The sequence below is a fragment of the Lynx canadensis genome, chromosome B1, assembly GCF_007474595.2.
Source record: "Lynx canadensis isolate LIC74 chromosome B1, mLynCan4.pri.v2, whole genome shotgun sequence".
Taxonomy (NCBI): Eukaryota; Metazoa; Chordata; class Mammalia; order Carnivora; family Felidae; genus Lynx; species Lynx canadensis.
In genome coordinates, this window is record NC_044306.2 from 30,109,880 (window position 1) to 30,128,767 (window position 18,888).

General features: G+C 38.1%; 1 protein-coding gene across 9 annotated transcripts in view; it reads left to right on the forward strand.

Moving 5' to 3' along the window:
- The window catches only part of NRG1 (neuregulin 1), a 1,119,525-nt gene that overhangs the window by 1,069,810 nt on the left and 30,827 nt on the right, over window positions 1–18,888 (forward strand). For all 9 annotated transcript variants that reach the window (XM_030312327.1, XM_030312313.1, XM_030312320.1 and 6 more), the window contains one exon: window positions 16,614–16,743. In XM_030312327.1, coding sequence (XP_030168187.1) covers window positions 16,614–16,743 — 130 coding nt within the window. The remainder of the gene's footprint in view (window positions 1–16,613; window positions 16,744–18,888) is intronic.

The window sequence follows — 18,888 nt, forward strand, 5'->3', positions numbered from 1 at the left end:
ACAAGTCTGAGTAGATCTTTATATGTAACCTAACCAAAAGGAAGCTGTCCTACATTAGCTTATTAGAATAGTCCATTTCTGTATGAGCTGCTCATTTAAAATATTTGATTGTCACAACTTTCGACTGGGCGTGCTACCACAGGACCCATTTTTAAAACCTTCTTGAAAATGAGGTTAAAGAAAAATTAGCAGTCAACAAAATAAGACTAATTTCAAATGTCACTGGAGATTATTTTTCATTATATATAACTTATCTGCATCTCTTCTAGATACACCTTTTTTTTCTTTCCTCCCTATTTGCTGAGTACAATCAGCTTTTAAATGATCTAGTGGTATTAATATTGCATCGAGATCAATCACAGATCCTATGCAAATATTAAATATTGTACAGGCATCATAACTAAATTTAGCATTTCATTTGGAATAGTTCCTGCTGCCATAACTCCCCAATGATGTGTATAACTCAGCATATTTATATTTGTATGTGCATTTCTAATATGTATGTGCGTGATTTCTCTTACTTTAGCTTCATAAAGAAATAAATGAGGTGGGGCGCCTGGATGGCGCAGTCGGTTGAGCGTCCGACTTCAGCCGGGTCACGATCTCGCGCTCCGTGAGTTCGAGCCCCGCGTCAGGCTCTGGGCTGATGGCTCGGAGCCTGGAGCCTGTTTCCGATTCTGTGTCTCCCTCTCTCTCTGCCCCTCCCCCGTTCATGCTCTGTCTCTCTGTCCCAAAAATAAATAAAAAACGTTGAAAAAAAAAAAAAAAAAAAAAAAAAGAAATAAATGAGGTAGTTTTTTTCTAACTTTGAAATTATTATTAAATGAAAAGTAAATCATTTTCCTAAAAATAATTTTGAGGGGGCACCTGGATGGCCCAGTTGGGAGAGCATCTGACTCTTGATCTCAGGGTCATAAGTTTGAGCCCCATGTTGGGTATAGAGATTACTTAAATAAAACTTTAAAAATAATAATAATAATTTTGAAAAGGAAGACAAGGATAAATTGAATGGAGGTTAAATAGAATCCATTACAGCACTGCAGTATTGTGGCACAAAATTGGATTTCTTTTTTTTTTTTTTAAGATTTTATTTTAAAGTAATCTCTGTACCCAACATGGGGCTCGAACTTACAATCAATCCCAAGATCAAGAGTCATATGTTCTACTAACTGAGGCAGCCAAACACCCCACAAAACTGAATTTCTGATAACCTTCCAAATTTACATTAAACTGTTTTAAAAAAATTTTTTAAACATTTATTTATTGTTGAGAGACAGAGTATGAGCAGGGGAGGGCAGAGAGAGGGAGACACAGAATCTGAAACAGGCTCCAGGCTCTGAGCTGTCAGCACAGAGCCTGACATGGGACTCAAACCCACGAACCATGAGGTCATGACCTGAGCCAAAGTCGGACGCTTAACCTACTGAGTCACCCAGGCACCCCTACCCTAAACTGTTTAAGATCGATTTAGTTTTCTAGTTCTTAGGAAAGCTTAGCTGAAAAGATAACCATTTTATTCTGAAACGGACAGCAGAATACTAGATGATGTGGACTGAGCATTTTTCCCTGAGTTTAAGACTAAAGACACATTGATTTGAATGCCATTGGCCTCCAGTCTTCTGCTAAGAGTGCATGATCTAAAAGTAATTATTTTAAATCTCTTTCCCTGACATTCAGTTTACAAACACAGGGAAATACTCAGAAAGTAATGCTTTCCAAAAGGTGGAAGAACTGGCCTTCTCTAAAAGCCTGTGGAAAAGATGTTGGTTTTTGTTGTCTGTTTGCTTTTAACTACAAGGTCAGATACACAGCCGTCGAATGAAAGACCCACGAGATAGGATGCTTCACGGGGCCTCGCAGTCAGCCTGCCTTGGAATCCCTCTCACATTATGTGTTACACTGAGCACACAGGCATGCAGCTCCCCCTCTTAGAGCCTCCGTTTCTCCACCTGTCAAAGGGTAAAAAGTTACCTATTTCTTAGGGTTGTTGTTACCACTACAGGCTAGAATATCTCCCACTGTAGATATTTAATGACTCGCAGTCTTCTTGTGCTTTGCTAGGAGTTGTATTGCGTTTACCATACAGATAGCTGTTGAGGTTCTTCAGCATTTATTTCTCCTCCAAAAGAAGGAAGTAAGGAAGGGAGGGAGGGAGGGAGGGAGGGAGGGAGGGAGGGAGGAAGGAAGGAAGGAAAAGAAAGAAAAGAAGTGAAAGACACACCTTTACAACCTACAGCAAACATTATCAATGCCAAATACCAAAAAATATAATATGCCTAGAATTCTTCCATGCCTACATTCATAAAATGTCTTCTCTGCTTCTCATTTCTTCTGTGCTTTTCCTTTACCTGTCTTGAAGATTACCTTAAGTCCAAGACATTGGGTAAACAGCATACCCAGTAGAAATGGTAGCTATGAGCCTACTTAATATACTTTTTTGGTGTTTAGCTCTTAGCTTCATTGGGATATAACATATGATGTGTCGTATTGTAGACTGTTAAGAATGGGGAGACGCATATCTTCTGTAATAAGAAAGACAGCAGAAGCGTTGTTAAATTCCCAGGATGGCGCTACTTTTTAAGATTTCACATTAAGTTGGATATTGGGCAAGAGAATTCACCTAAGTCATAAGTAAGCCAGACATGGTCTACTTCCTTATGAGCCAGTCAGGATTCTGATGGCTAAGTCTCCTGCATTTTGTAGAAATCATATCCCATGCAGGATTTCCGTAGACCTCAGCTGCAGCATGGGAAAGACTGAAGACAGTATTTCTAACTTTCATGATCCTAGGACAGAACAGTCCAGTCTGTCACAGGGAAAGATGACAATCCAATTTAATTTGTTGCAACCTTTTCCATTTTTCAATTTAATTCCCCTTTTTGGATAATATCTTTAGTGGCAGTTGCCTGTAAAGAGTTAGTAGCCTCATACCGGATGATAACCAGGTCTTTTTGTTATTATTGCTATTATTTTTTGACAAAGGGATTGAAGGTAGGGGATGAGAGAAGCATGACAGGGAATTTAACATTCTTTGCCTGGTTAACAGCGACAGCGCACATTCTTCAACTTTTGAATACTTTTTAAAGCACTCGCCTCTCATTTTAAAGGATGCCTAGGGAATTGGAAGTGCTACGCATTGCAAGTTCTATATTTGGAATCAGTACAGATCCATGTCAACCTCTTAAAATGATGACTTCTCATCTAACTTTGAACATGTCATTTTACCTTATTAAGTCATCAGATTTAGCCGAGCCTGGAGGGTACGTTCTCGTTGTTATTTTGATTATAAAAGGCTCCTGACCATTTTAGGATAGTTAGGGCCAAGACTTCAGTGCCACCCCTGGTCTTTCTTGTAATCTCTTATGATAGTGATAGATTCCATCTGTCTGGACCTCTGCCCCTACGGCTCTCTGATCTAAGAGCAGTTGGAACTTTGTTCTGACCTTTTGCTATGCCTAGTCACAGTATCCTCTAAAACAGCGCAATAATTTTAATAAATCAGATATAATCGTTATCTCTAGAATTACGTCCTCCATGTCTTCTTTCGCAGTGTTGCTGAAATGGGCATCAATGTCATCTAGAGCATGGAGAACTGGCCCCAGAAAACATGACTCAGTTTCTAGCTCATTCACCTTTTCTCTTTTTACCTTCACCTATATACTTGCTTTGGCTGTCTCCAGAATGTGATTCTCCATTTAACAGATCATCTTGCCCATGTCATTGGACGTTTTCCATTTCTATAAGTTTCCTTATTGTGATGTTGATAGGAGTATAGTTCTACATGGGAAACTCCAGTTTCATGTCAGGATCTGAAGCTAGACTTGACCATAAATTGCAGTTTGCCACCCTGTGAGCCCAAGGAATTTGGGACATTCAACGGGAAGAAAAAGAGACTGAGGAATGTAACCACGTTGAGCATCAAAAGTTCTCCAGTTGCAAAAAACCCTCCTGCGATCACCTAAGGCTAATTTCTGAGGGATATTGCATCACAAAACTGGAATCTCAGACCTTCCTAGTTGATTGACCATTTAAGTCCCAAGAAGTTCCAAGATTTTACAGACCAACATCCTTCCTGTTCTCTCCTTCACCCCCATACATCCACCAGTTGACTACTTTCTGTTTACTTTGTGACATATGTGGGTAAGCTTTTTTTTTTTTTTTTAAATGTGTGTGGCCAGCATTTTTTGTGGATCTTACTGTGGGCTTGCCAATGCCTAGTTCTGACTTCAGAAGAAATATTTTGATGCTATGTTTTCATTTATAATTTCCATCTGTTCATCCATGTGGGCTGCTTGTTCACCTTTGAACAGCTAAAATTCATCATTTGCAACTAAAATAATCCACAGATAAAACGGTCTTTGAATCCTGAAAACAAACAAACATACAGATAAGGCAAGGAAAGCAGGCAAACAAAACAACCAACCTGATATTTGGAGGCTTAAATTTGGCAAAGGATAAAATTAAGCTCAAAAAGTTTTCAAGAATAATCATATATTCTAGTAGTTTTATAAGTAATGAATTAACTGCTAATATTAATTGATTAGACTTAAAACAAAGGCCTAGGAAACAAAAATGGGGGAGAATCATGAGATACCTTAATGAAGGATCGCTAAATACAACAGCTGTCTGCTGATTAAGATCCATTTATATTATCAACATTTAATTGTAGGTACTTGTGCTATTTCTGTAGAACAATGACTCACTTCCCTGAGTTCTTCAGACTTTGAGAAAAATTCAAGTACTAGAGATTTTTAATATAACATTAGGCATTAAGATACAAGGAGAAGATGGGGCGCGTGGGTGCGTCAGTGGGTTAAGTGTCCAACTTCAGGTCAGGTCACGATCTCACGGCTCGAGAGTTCGACCCCCACGTCTGGCTCTGTGCTGAGAGCTCAGAGCCTGGAACCTGCTTCAGATTCTGTGTCTCCTCTCTCTCCCCCTCCCCCACTCATGCTCTGTCTTTCTCTCTCTCTCTCTCAAAAACAATAAACATTAAAAAAAATTTTTTTTGAAAGATATGAAGAGAAGGGAGCCTTTCAACAGAAAAGTGCTCTACCTGTGACTGATCTCTATTAAGAGATAATTACATCCTAGGGATTGATCACCCAGCACAGCAAAAAGGTGTATAATGAAGACAAATCCCTGACTGTATTAATGAAAGTGTTTTACATTTCAAAATTCTTCAGAAGTAAGGATTTCTTAAGGAGAAAGACATGAGTAAAACAGAACTTTATAACAGAACAAGGTCAGAAGTGTGGTTTCTTCTCATTTACAAGATCTCTTTTGCCTGTTAGGGCTTCGTTTTGTGCTTAGAAATATAACCAAAAGCCTGTCATCTGCTAGTTAGCTCTCCCTCGGTGGGGTTCGGAAGCATAACTAACCCTGCACATGTCTCCTCATTATGGTAGTCCCTGGATTCTGTCGTTACTGAACTGGAAAATTCGATACTCACTAGGTATTAGCAATGCCTGTTTGAGCAGAACTAGCAATGCAGATTCCCGCTAGACATACTGTTTGGCATTGCTAAGTGTTGGACTTCTTGAAAGCTTTTGGGTAAGTGACAAATCTCACTGAAGACATTTGACTCCTTTCCAGGAATTGTGTGCGGATGTGAGGGATTAAATTGGCAAAGTGGACCTGCTTTAGGATCTGGGTTTGCCCGCGTGGAGTTTTAGGCGGTTTTGTAGAGCTGTGGTTCCCTTACAGCTGGTACACGGAACAGCCATGATTCCCTGCTTTAAGCTGTTTTCCTAAGCAGTGTTGGGGTATGAAGCACCTTAGTAACGGATGGAAAGAACAATGATCTATATTAGTCACGTACCTGCAGCATCTACAAAAATGGTTTATGATTTAAAAGGGGGAAGACCTAAGCCATTCTGAATTATTATAGCTGCAGGATATGGAGGTGTTTTATTAGGCCATATATACAGATATCACCACCAAGAAAAACTAATAAATTATAACTAAGATGGTATGGATGGACCTTCTTAAAATTCCCTGTTTCTGGCAGTACAGGGAAATAGCCAAGCAGGCCTAGATAGGACTCTGACCTCTTACTCTACCTTTTTTTAATGATGTGCTTCAACAATGCCCTTGTCGGTTTCACTATAGGCAGGATGAGTTCCACTGAGTTTTTCCAAATGATGTATACATATGCACATATAACATATACACATACATACATACATACATATATATGTACGTATATATATGTATGTATGTATATCTAAAGTCATATGTGTATGTGTATGTGTGTGTATGTGAATACAACAGGTAGACAAGATGATGATAGTAAGACACTAAACACATTGCTCTGGTTTTTAGAGATATCATGTACCTTGGAAAAAGAGTTCAATGTGTGCACCTATTTCCTTTCCATTGAACAACAACAATCAATGCCCGCAGTAGAAAAACAGGTACCTGTTACATTGGAGGGTAGAGGCCCAGAAATTAAAAACAAAACAAAAAACTTCCGAGGCTTTCAGGAAAGCCTCTTTAGTTCACAATGGAGTCAGTGTTAATTTATCATTTTGCCCAGTTTGTATAAAGGCATAGAATTTGCCTGTAATATTAGCTCTTTCACTGCTCCCATCTGTAACCTAAAAAATATATGCTCTTTAGAAAAACAAGACCTGCTATGAACTGTTATGGGACCAGCCAGTCCTTTTGGACTCAGGACAGAAAGGTTTCTTGAGGTGAAGCATTTCAAGTTATGTGTTTTTGGAAAACGTTTTATTCCTCTTCAGGTTGGTCATGTATGAATGACAGTAACACTATTGAAAATTGTTAAGATTTCCGTATGTTATTTGGTTATGTAGAATTTGTGCTGGGAACCTAAACACTACAGCTACACAGTTGAACACATCATGTTACAGAGAGGGGTGTTTTGCTAATCTGATCACCAACCTGGGAACAAGGTGCCCCTGGGAATTCTGGGAAAATATATCCACTGAAATTAGCCAGGTGTTACAGAGCAAGATTCATATATTCAAACATGCATTCACTGCTTAATTCTTTTATGTGCAGCACCCTTTTAACCCCGGTGAGGAAACTGTGGTGCTTACAGAAACAGAATCTGGCAATTTGTGTTTACAGTCATGACGCAAATGCAGAATGGCTGTGATTTGGCTAAATGGTATGTAGCAATGTGCAGTCGGGGGTTTAAGGCTGCACAGGTGCCACCTAAGGGATTATCCAGGCTTCTTGTGTTCCAGAACCACTCATCACAAGGGCCTGGCTCAAACCTGAAACACTCAGAAGGTTATGTCTGCATGGCCCAGACCCCATCTTCTTTTTATACTCTTGTGGAGGCTCCTTTAACTGAAAGTTTAGATTACTTAAAACTTTTGTCAGGAATCCGTTCCCATCATGAAGGTGCTTCCATAACTTTGAGGAACCTTACTGCCTTGTGCATCTGTGTAACATACAATTTTTTAAAAATTTTTTAATGTTTATTTAATTTTGAGAGAGAGAGAGAGAGAGCTGGGGAGAGGCAGAAAGAGAGGGAGACAGACTCCGAAGCAGGCTTCAGGCTCCAAGCTGTCAGCGCAGAGCCCAATGCGAGGCTTGAACTCATGAACCAGGAAATCACGACCTGAGCCAAAGTCAGACCTTAACCGACTGAGCCACCCAGGCGCCCCTGTGTAACATAATTTTAGGCCAGCTGTTATACTCTCTATTCTTAATGGGTTCTTTCATATTAACAGACATATGGTATGGTCAGATTAGAAAAGCATCAGTCCTATATTCTTGGCTACAACTTTTTTTACTTTACCAATGACTATCGAATAATGATTATTTCACTTTCTCATGTCCTCCAGTTATATTACATTTTTTTTTTATTCCTGGCTTATTGCATTGGTTAGAACTTTCAGAGCAATGTTAAATTACAGCATTGGTAGTCAACAAACTTAGCTTGTACTTTACATTAATGGAAAGCTTTCCTAGAGTCTCAGCATTTAGTATGATTTAAGTTGTTTGCAAAAAGTAGACACTTGTCGGGGTGCCTGGATCAGTTAAGTGTCCAACTCTTAATATCGGCTCAGGTCATGATCTTGCAGTTCATGAGTTTGAGCCCAGCTTCAGGCTCTGAGCTGGCAGTGCAGAGCCTGCTTGGGATTCTCTCTCTCCCCCATCTCTCTGTACCCCTCCCCTGCTCATGTGCACACACTCTCTCTCAAAATATATAATAAACTAAAAAAAAAAGTAGATATTTGTAGAAGATATAGAGTACCATACCAATTCTGCTTTATGAAGACATATATCGAAAAGACTGAAATTGATATTTTTTGCGTTTTTAATTTTAAACATATATATGTATCTTTAAACATATACATGTAAACATATGCTAAACATGAAAATACAAGGAATAGTGTAATGAATCTCCATGTAGCCATCATCTGCTTCATCAGTTATCAGGTTTGTTTCATTTTGCTCCCAGTCACTTTTCTTCCTGTTATTTCAAAGCAAATTCCAGACATGTTATCATTTAATATATAAATATTTCAGTATGCATCTGTAAGAGAGAAGGACTGTTTTTAAACATAACCACAGTATATTTGACACATACCAATTAATGATAACCCTGTAGAAATATTAATTATATAATCAGTGATCAGATTTCCTGATTCGATATCAGACATTTATAACTGTTTGAATCAGGATCCGCTTAAGTGTCACGCATGGTGAGTGGTTTATATGTCTCTTAACTCTCTTTTAAATGTGTCTGTATTTTAGATTTTTCTTTTTTTCACCTTATTGGTCTGCCTCTAATTCTAGCTGTCTTTGTCTCTTTTTGCTCCTTTAGTTTAGCTTGGAAGAAACTGGGTTATTTGCCCTGTGGAGTTCTCCATGGTCTGGGTTTTGCTAATTGCATGCCATGGTATCTTTTAATGTGTTCCTCTGACCTGTGTACTTCTTGCAACTTAGTAACTGTATGTGGATGACTGATTAAATTCAGGTTTGATTTGGGGAATAAGAATATTTGATAGTTCTATAGAAATTGATTGTTAATCTCATCAAATGTTGATTCAGTATCTATTGCTATGACCATATGGGTTTTATTTTCTGATATGCCATGATTTTTTTAATTGTTGAATACGATAATGAACTTGCCTCCTAGTTTCTATCTTCTGACCTTTCATCTACTTTCATTTCTAAATGTATTTTAGTTGATGAATAAATTAACCTATGTCATTAAATGTCACATGGTAATTTCAGCAGCTTACTGAATAACCGAATCCTTGATCAGTCCTCTTTGTTCTGATTTGTTTTTTTGGCGCTCAAAACTTTGATTAATTTTAAAATTGACAGGTTAACATTTTCTATATTGACATGACCTTCTCCCAACCAAGTTGATACTAGTAGAAAATGCAGAGTACAGTTAAGAATGTGTGCCTTCTGCATTTAGCCTGAGGAGATCTATAGATGTATCAAATTAAGCCAGTCAGATGGACTGCTAATATTTGCTTTGCAGGCTACATGGATTTTACTCCTTTAGAATAGGTATCGATGGAAAAACGTTCAAGGGACAGTTCAAAGCTTTGTCAACTCCCAGCTATGGAAATCTTCTATAAAACCATGAGTGATTAGTAGAAAATATATTTCTGGAGTTGACTTGTTAGCTAAGGAGAGATTATTGTTGGCTTTGTAAGGAAGAAAATGTAGCTCCCTTGTAACTCCAACCAGCCAATGATCCACTGTGGGAAGAGACTCACCCTCCCTCTTCTTTAGAAAAATCTATGACATCCTATAAAGTATTTGTCATTGAGATGTTGCTCTAAGAAGTAGTAGCCTGTGATTACATTGTATCATGAGTGAAAGGCACTGTCAGAAAAAAGGAAAAAAAGATAGCAACTTGTATGTTTGAAAATAACCTTTCTTGACAATTTTATTTTTCTAAGGATAACACTATCTCATGACACCAAATCATTTGCTCAGCAACTGCTGGGAACTTAGAATCTGCTTTCTGTTTAGCTACAAATGAGATCAGTGTTACAACAAAAATTATAATTTTGTTTTATGAAGAGAAACACCCAAAGGTCACTTTTCATTCTGCTGAAGAAGGAAGAAATAATATTAGGGTCTGCTCAGAGAGCTTGTAAGACAGAGAGGAATTAAAGGCAATCTTATTAACCTACTTAGGCCTCAGTATGCATTTAACAAAACAGAAAGGAAGCATTTCCTAATTCACTTGTGTGACCTTGGGTAGCCTTCCCCCGTCCACCTCTGAACTCTTTGTTATAGGTATTTTATTCAAGACCACAGAACCATTCTTTTGATTTGATTTGTACCCTCTTTTTAAATATGGGATAAATTATATAAGATATGGTAAAGTTCTTTCTTGTCCACCATTCTGTGTGTGTTTAAATGATACCCAAGCCCAAGTTCATCATTTATTACAATTAATCTCCATTGTCCCTTGGCATCAACTTGTTCCTTGGACAAACTCTTAACCTTATGGGTAGTCTGTGAACCTCTAAGTACTTCTAGCTTATCAGCTAAGTTCCCAGGTCCACACAGTGAGATGCCCTACTTCTACTGTAGAAAGTTCTGGGTTCATTTACGGTCTCATGATGCTCCTTCTCTGGCTGCCATTTTTGTTTCTTTAGCAGATTTCGGTAGAGGAGAGGCCAAGGACGTGGTTCGCTACTTTAAATCACTGTATTGGCTCTGGGAACCTCCAAGCCAGTACAGGGTGGTTTTTTTTTTTTTTTTTTTTTTTTTTTTTTTTTATCTCCTCTTGTCATTTTTTCCTTTTCAAGAATTTATTTGCCATTCAGCAAAGGATTGAATTACTACCCAGAAAAACATGCCAACCCAGAATGACGGTGCTTCAGTAGTTCTGAGTCTGGCTCTCCTCTTTTCCTTTGGAAAACCAGTGACTCTCCCTTCATTCCCTTGTCATCTGCAGAAGCTGTATTAGGTAGCACAGCTTTTCCTGCTCCACTTCTGTTCCAGAACTTCATTTTCAGGAGCCCTACATAAGCTTTTTTCCCCTAGTGGGACTTTGAAATGCTTCTAGCACTTAATTGCAAGGAGCTGTATTCCGAGCAAGAATAATAATAATTTTCAGGATTTTTTTTATTATTTTTTTTTAATTTTTTTTTCAACGTTTTTATTTATTTTTGGGACAGACAGAGACAGAGCATGAACGGGGGAGGGGCAGAGAGAGAGGGAGACACAGAATCGGAAACAGGCTCCAGGCTCCGAGCCATCAGCCCAGAGCCTGACGCGGGGCTCGAACTCACAGACCGTGAGATCGTGACCTGGCTGAAGTCGGACGCTTAACCGACTGCGCCACCCAGGCGCCCAGAATTTTTTTTTAAAAACTGGGAGTTCAAAGAGCACAAAAAGCATGCAGATTTCTAAATTCAGAGACATTGAAGATATCACAGGTAAGGTTTTCTTTAAAAAAAAAAAGAAGAAAAGAAAAACAAACCTGTAATGTAGTGATTGACAGTTTCATATTAGAATATAAAAATTGTTAAAATTTGTGTATTTCATTGAGGAAACTGCATAGAATTATTTAGTTTAATTTCCTGCAAGTAAAGTTTTTAGGACAATTCAGAATTGTCCTAAAATCTGCTAATAAGGATTCATTCACTCAGGGAAGACAGGGTCTAAATGATTGCTCCTTGGGGTAAACCCTACATCTCCCTAATCCCTGCTAATTGTCAAAGAAGAATAGAGTGGCTTCTTATCAGCAATTTGCATTTGTGTAATGGCCCTGGTCTGTTGGTGCTGTCTACTTCACTGATAAGGAAAACACCACATAAAACAAGCAAGAAAGTAAGCCATCCTTTCCAGCATTATTTTCTTTTCAGCCTGCCTTGAGCAAAAAGAGCCTGACGTTCTACAGGAAATACTGTGTGATTCTGTGGGAAAATATTTAGTGATGAACAGAGAACACTTAATTAGTCCTCAGATTTTTATTGTGTATTTATAAAAATGTGCAATAATGTGTAATTTCCAAAATGTGAAGTTGTAAACAGTTTATATCATGTCCTTCATACTATGATCATCACACTATTTCTTTTATATTTTATAACTTTAAACTGTTATATCATAAGTACATTTAATTCAGTAACTTAGAAGTTGGGTCAGAAATATTAAAGAATTTTAAGAGTCTTAAAAGTTTAAAATAATCATACATTTAAGATGGTTTTCTTTTAGCTCAAATTGTTCTTCAACTTAATTTATGGGCAAATTTGGTGGTTATAAGTTATTAATAAGCAGTTATGATACAGTTAAAGTAGATTATTGATATTTACTTAATGCCTTACAATTATGCAATGGTTGCCTCTGCAAATTAGACAATCTCTCTTCATATTTTGTACAAGAATAATTTACTAAGAACATTTGAGGCTTGATTATATATCCTGAGTCTGGACTTTTTGTTTTTCCACATAGATATTAACAGTATCATATATTTGCTTGCAGCGTTGCAGCTGACAAAGTACTTTATCACACTTCCCAACAGTCCTGTGATAGCACATTTTACAGCTGAGTTTACTGAGGCAGGTTAGCTAGACAAGAGTCACACAGCTAGTAACTGGTAAAATTGAGCCTGGGATCTGATTCTTCTCAGCTAACGCCAGTGTTCGTTTCGTTTCATTTTCTCTATAAAGGTATCCTTTTAGGGAGAATTGTTCACAATCTTACAGTTTTTAACCCCAGTAACTCTAGTTGTTCTCTCTATGTCTTGTGCATAATAGACAATCATTAAAGAATTGTAGAAGGGATGAAGGAAGAAAGGTAGGAAGGAGAGAGGAAGGAAGGAAGGAAGGAAGGAAGGAAGGAAGGAAGGAAGGAAGGGAAGGAGGGGGGAGGAAGGAAGAAAGAGAGAGAGGGGAAAGGAAGTGAGGAAAGAAGGGAAGAAGGAAGGCAGGCTAGAAAAAAGGGAGCCCTATTATGAGGGGCAGGATTTGAGGAGTCTGTAAATGGTGATCTTAGTCCGCAAATCCTTGGCTAAGTCTGAGAACTGTCCAGCCTCCCTGGGGATGGTCATTAGTCCTGACCTATAGGCCAGGGGAGACCAGGTCAAGAGTGGAACACTCCAAAGTACATTCTCTGGTAACAAGTTACTGCTTTATTTATACTTTCTTCCTTATAGTATTGCAGTTGCTAACATCCCAAGCAAAGTGTGTTTGGGATAAAGTGTTCATATAAACGGCAAGCATAAAAGTAGTAGATGCATATTTTGCAGGTGTTCCTAATTGCGGTTCATTGTGATAAACTCCCAGTTACAACAAACTAGTCACAAAGTGGTGAGAGGCAGGATTTTTTTTTCTTTTTTTTCCAACTTTTTATTTAAATTCTTGTTAACATACAGTGCAATATTGGTTTCAGGAGTAGAATTCAGTGACTCATCACTCGCATAGAACACCCAGGGCTCCTAGTAACAAGTAGAGGCAGGGTTTATTAAGTACCGAATAGGTGAGATGTACCTTCATTTACTTCCAGGAGGAACTATGAGGGTCTTCTTTTTTATACCAAAACGCATTCTATCTGCAAAACTTTTTTAGCTTAACCTCTGATACAGTCCTCCCAGCTCCCCCAGAAAGAAGGTTGTTTCCATAGCTAGGTTTAAGAACCTCCTTTGTTGCATTAATTTCTGGCAGGATTACTAAATGGAAACTGACTTAGCAATACAGCGTATGTGAGCCAAGGAGAAAGGATATCGCTGCAGAATTTATAGATCTGCTTAAGACTGGCTGTGCACTGTATTGAACTAAAAATAATGGAAGGAAACCTGGCAAAAATGTGAAGGGTTCATATATCACCATCTCCATCCCAGATTCTTCTGACAATTACATCTTATTCCTGTGTTTGGCTGTTGGTTCAGAACAGCTGTACCCAGTCAGCTGACACTTAGCATCACCCAGGAGTTAATTACTGCTTTACAATTCCATGATCATTTTTGTTCCTGCTTCGGCTAAAGGATAGAAGTGCTAAACATAATAATCCATGATCATCATATAAGCTAGCTGCTACTTCATTGTCTCCCAGAATTATTTAACCATCAAATATCCCAGCTTCAAGTAATGACCTAAGAATTTTTCAAATGAATCTGTCATAACTTGGTGCTGCGGGATAATCGTTTCACGGGGGAAATATTTTTGAAAAAACAAAAAGGGGTGTTATTTCTGATTTTAACATACATTTATTAATCTTATTTATCTTAAAGTCCAAGGAGTATGTACGAGGTATCTGTCTCTTGCTTATGTCACTGCTCATCTTTATTGTTAGTTTTCTAATTAATACGGAGTGTCTGCTCTTGGGGGGCTATGATGGGTTAGTTGTTGTTAATAAAAGCCTCAAGAGCCTGGTGCTTGGGTGAGGGGTAATCCTTAGCAACCTGTCAGGGACCACGCGGATCAGCTGGAGGCTCAGAATTTCTCGGTGGGAATGACTGGTGACAGCAGACTGCAGGTGGTCCATTGAGTACTGTCACCTGGGGCAGCAAGGAAACCACGCCCAATTTGTCATCCCACAGGATCCTGTCAGCAGTTGAAAGTCTTAAGCACAAAACCCTTAGCATTTAAGGCAAATTTCCTCCTTGTATCTTTTAAAAGTAATTGCCATGGATGGAAATATTAATATGTCGCATGCAAGTGAACAGTTGTTCACTTGAAGATATAGTGTTAGATTAAAATCATGTTATGTGATGTATAGAAATGTTGTCTACTCTATGACTTTACTAGACGAAATGATGCCAGTTACATCCCCCTCTATCTGACAAAGATGTGAGAGTATAGCTGATAATACAGGGTAAAATCATTCTCCTTGGTTCCTTTTGTTTGGTGAAGGATACCTTGAAATGCATTTTGAAAGGCCTTTTTGTTGGAGTAATTAAAAAATTGACGCAGTTCTTAATTATTCATAATAATGATCCAAGAGTACCATGGATGTTTGAAATCCCCAGATTTCCACTGGTGAGATGCTCATCTGATTGATAAACACCTTCCCTACTTACCCAGTAATAATACCTGCTGTTACTCATTGTGTGCCCGTGCTATGCCAATTCCTCTACCTAGGTTATTTATGATCCCTATGACAATCCTGTAAGAGTGCCGTTACCATTGTTTTCAAACTGGGAAAATTGCATTCTGGGTGGCTAAGTGACTTGGTCAAGGACACAAAACTAGTACGAGATGGGATTTGAACCAGATCTGTCTCCAAAGGGCAAATCTGACTGTTCTTTGCTGCTTACTCCTAAAAACCATGCTGACAGTAGAGAAATGGTCCAAAAACATGCCCTAGATGGGAGGATGCAGGGGAACAAAGGCCTTGCATGATTTGGAAACTGAATAATCAGACGTTGAGTATTTCTATCAGATAGAGTAAAAATCAGAATTGGAGAAGTCAAAACCAAAACAAAGCAAAATGGGGACTTACAACGGAAATGAAGAAGAAAAATCAAAGAAAGTGGAAAACTAATACATGAGAAGTGAAATAAAAGCAAATAAGGGCATCTGAGTTTCACATGCAAATGATAAAATGGAAAGTGATAAGGAAGTCAAAGAATCACTGAGAATGAGTCAGTAGACAAGGAAAAAATTTTGTCTAAAGATACATATATATTTTTTCTTTTTCCTGAAAGAGTCAATAGGATCTTTGTTGGCTTACCATAATGCTTCTGCTTGTCACCCTGATAATGTCAGTCATGAACATTACGTAAATTAGACTGTTTGGGGTTGAGACTGAGCACTGCATGTAGTGTTCCTGATGGTGTGAGTGGGGAGAAGTTCTGGTACTAAATGCTCTTGAATCTGAGGACCAAGAGCTTGGGCTTCATTTAATCCATATGCTAAATGGTGGTGGCATCATTTTCACATCGCTTTCACATAACTGAAGCTTGACAGGTGGATATCAAGCTTACCACAGCTGTAAACCTGTGTAAAAATTAAGACTACGGTGTCTACTCCTGATTCAAAATGGATAAATTTTGTAGTGCCATTATTGTCCTTTGCAGTAATACTAGAGTGTCTTTCCATTTCCTTAAAAGTATGGCGGCAGACATTCAACAGTCTTCTTCTGAGTGGAACGGAAACTTTGAATAGAATGGCTCCTAATCTGTATATTAATATACATACAACTAATAACATATAATTTTTTTATTAGAAACAAATAAACCACCTTGTATTCTTTTTTGATACATATATCTAAAAACTATAAGGTCAATATGCATATAAAATGTAATTTCCAAATTAAATAAGTAGATGCCATTCAAAAATGATATTGAACATCAGTTGCCCTGACATGACTTTATATCATTACCTTTGAGCCTTCCTGGAAAATATATTTTATTTGTGATAGGTCTTTTCTCTTCCAACTTCCTTAGAAGATAAAATATTGGTTATAAAAAATGTTAAGCATTTTTTCTATTTCATTCTAATTAAATTAATTAACTGCAGTTACCCTTTGATAATTCTATTCCATTTAATTACACCCAGAAAGTACCTTTCTTTTTTGCTGTCGTTTGTTAAACCTGAAAGTGACGTCCGTCACACTTTCTGCGAACTCTTCCTTTTAAGAGAATTTAAGAGTAAAGGCTGTTTAGAAGAGGGAAAGACACATGTAAACCTTCCCCTTCTTTATCTTCTATCCAGCTACATCTACGTCAACAACCGGAACAAGCCATCTTGTAAAGTGTGCAGAGAAGGAGAAAACTTTCTGTGTGAATGGAGGCGAGTGCTTCATGGTGAAAGACCTTTCAAACCCCTCAAGATACTTGTGCAAGTAAGAACGAGAAATCCTCTGTGTGGCTTATGTCCGTAATGACTGCTTTCAGACAACTCCATGTCTCATGTCTTGTTGTTTCTTTTCCCAATTTTGTTGCGTTTTGTTGAATAATGCTGTTTTATTTGTAGAGCGTTTTTGAAAAGTTCACACCATTTGTCATCTCCTGTGTTACATCCAGAATTGTTGTTTGCTTTTTTTCAATTTTCTTTGTGCCTTTATATTTATAAAGTTGCTTTCCTCGTGGTTCTCCTTACTGTTACCTAGAAGAGATGTGCAAATATCATAGAGGCCAATAACTTTTGAAACCACCTTCTCCATCCAGTGTATGAATTAAGCTGTAAGACCATGTTCCTTTTGACCCCAGTGATCACCTGCAAAATGAATAGGACAGCTAAAAGAAGAAGGGCAAAAGATTCACTACTTACATATCTGTTACACTTGGCATTAGCTTGTTGTTTTATAACTACTTTAAAAATGGAATTTAGCTTGATCTCACTAATGGGAAAAAAAATTACATGTGTTTGGAAATGCATTTAGTGTGTGTAGCATCACTGTGTGTAGAAGGCAGAGTTCTTTCATGCTGCCCTTGTGTGTAGATAAATTTAGAATGGTGCTCCTTCCAATGACCTGAAGAATGTGATGCACCATTAAGAAGAATGACAGTTATTCTCTCTCAACAGGCAGAATGAAACAATGATATCAGCAGTATATTAAATATTTAAACCCTATAGCTAAAATTAGTAGGTTTCCTTAAAACCCATGTTTACTGTGCAGTACATTTTAAGTCTACTCTTTTTTTTTTTAATGTTTTTATTTTCTTTTTGAGAGAGAGAGAGAGAGGGACAAAGCATGAGCTGAGGAGGGGCAGAGAGAGGGAGACAGAATCGGAAACAGGCTCCAGGCTCTGAGCTGTCGGCACAGAGCCTGACACAGGCCTGGAACTCACTGATGGTAAGATCATGACCTGAGCCTAAGTCAGACGCTTAACCGACTGAGTCACCCAGGCACCCCAAGTCTACTCTTGATATTTAGGCTGTATGTGGGACGTGGACTCATATAGTTTGATGTGGGAAAAAATGTGTCATGTCCCATTGAAATGATGAGAGATGCATATTTATTTTGCATAAAAATGATCTCGTGCTCCAGCATATGAGCTTGTGACTTGAATGTTGACGAAGAAGAACAAGTTTGTCAGAGAGACAGCTGAGCTAATAGAAGGAGCAATTAGCAAAATTAAAAAAGAGGCACAAGAAATAATTAAGAAGGCCATGTCCCCTTTATGTCATATAAATAGCATACAAATATTTATGTGATGATGGTTCTAAGAAAACCTTTAATTTTTATAAGTAACAAAGCACATCTTAAAAGACACACCTTTTAGGGGTGCCTGGGTGGCTCAGTCGGTTGAGTGACCAACTTCGGCTCAGGTCACGATCTCACAGTTTTTGGGTTCGAGCCCCACGTCGGGCTCTGTGCTGACAGCTCAGAGCCTGGAGCCTGCTTCAGAGTCTGTGTCTCCTTGTCTCTCTGCCTCTCCCCTGCTCACACTCTGTCTCTCTCTCTCTCTCTCTCTCTCTCTCTCTCTCTCAAAAATAAATAAAACATTAAAAAAAAAGACACACCTTTTAAAATCATAACATCAAACAAAGATGCCATTTTGTGGGAAATATTTTGCTGCTCCCTGTGCTGTTCTAGACATGGGCTGTACATGTAGGGTGTCTCATGGGACCTGAAGTACTAAGTTCAAGTAGACAAATATCTCCCAGAACTGTGTTCCTGCCCTCAAAGCTCTTGTGTTTTTTGTTTTTTGGTTTTTAAGTTCTTGTAAAAGAGAAGAAGTGGTTCCAAGAGAAAACAAGTTTGGGTAGTTGTATAGCTGATTTTACCAGTGAGGACAGACAACTTATAAAATTAAATATAGGCTTTTAGAGTGAATAAAAGACTAAGAATCACAAAAATGGGATTCTGATCTCAATTGCTAAACATCTCTTTCATAGAGATAGGTAATAGCCATTAGCCAAGACACAACTAACAGGTAAAAAAAAACCTTTTCAAAATTTTAAAGCCAGGTAAGTATGAAAGAGTATGTAGAAAACTATTTTGTCCGGGTCCAGATTGCTTCATATGACTATCAATGTTTGT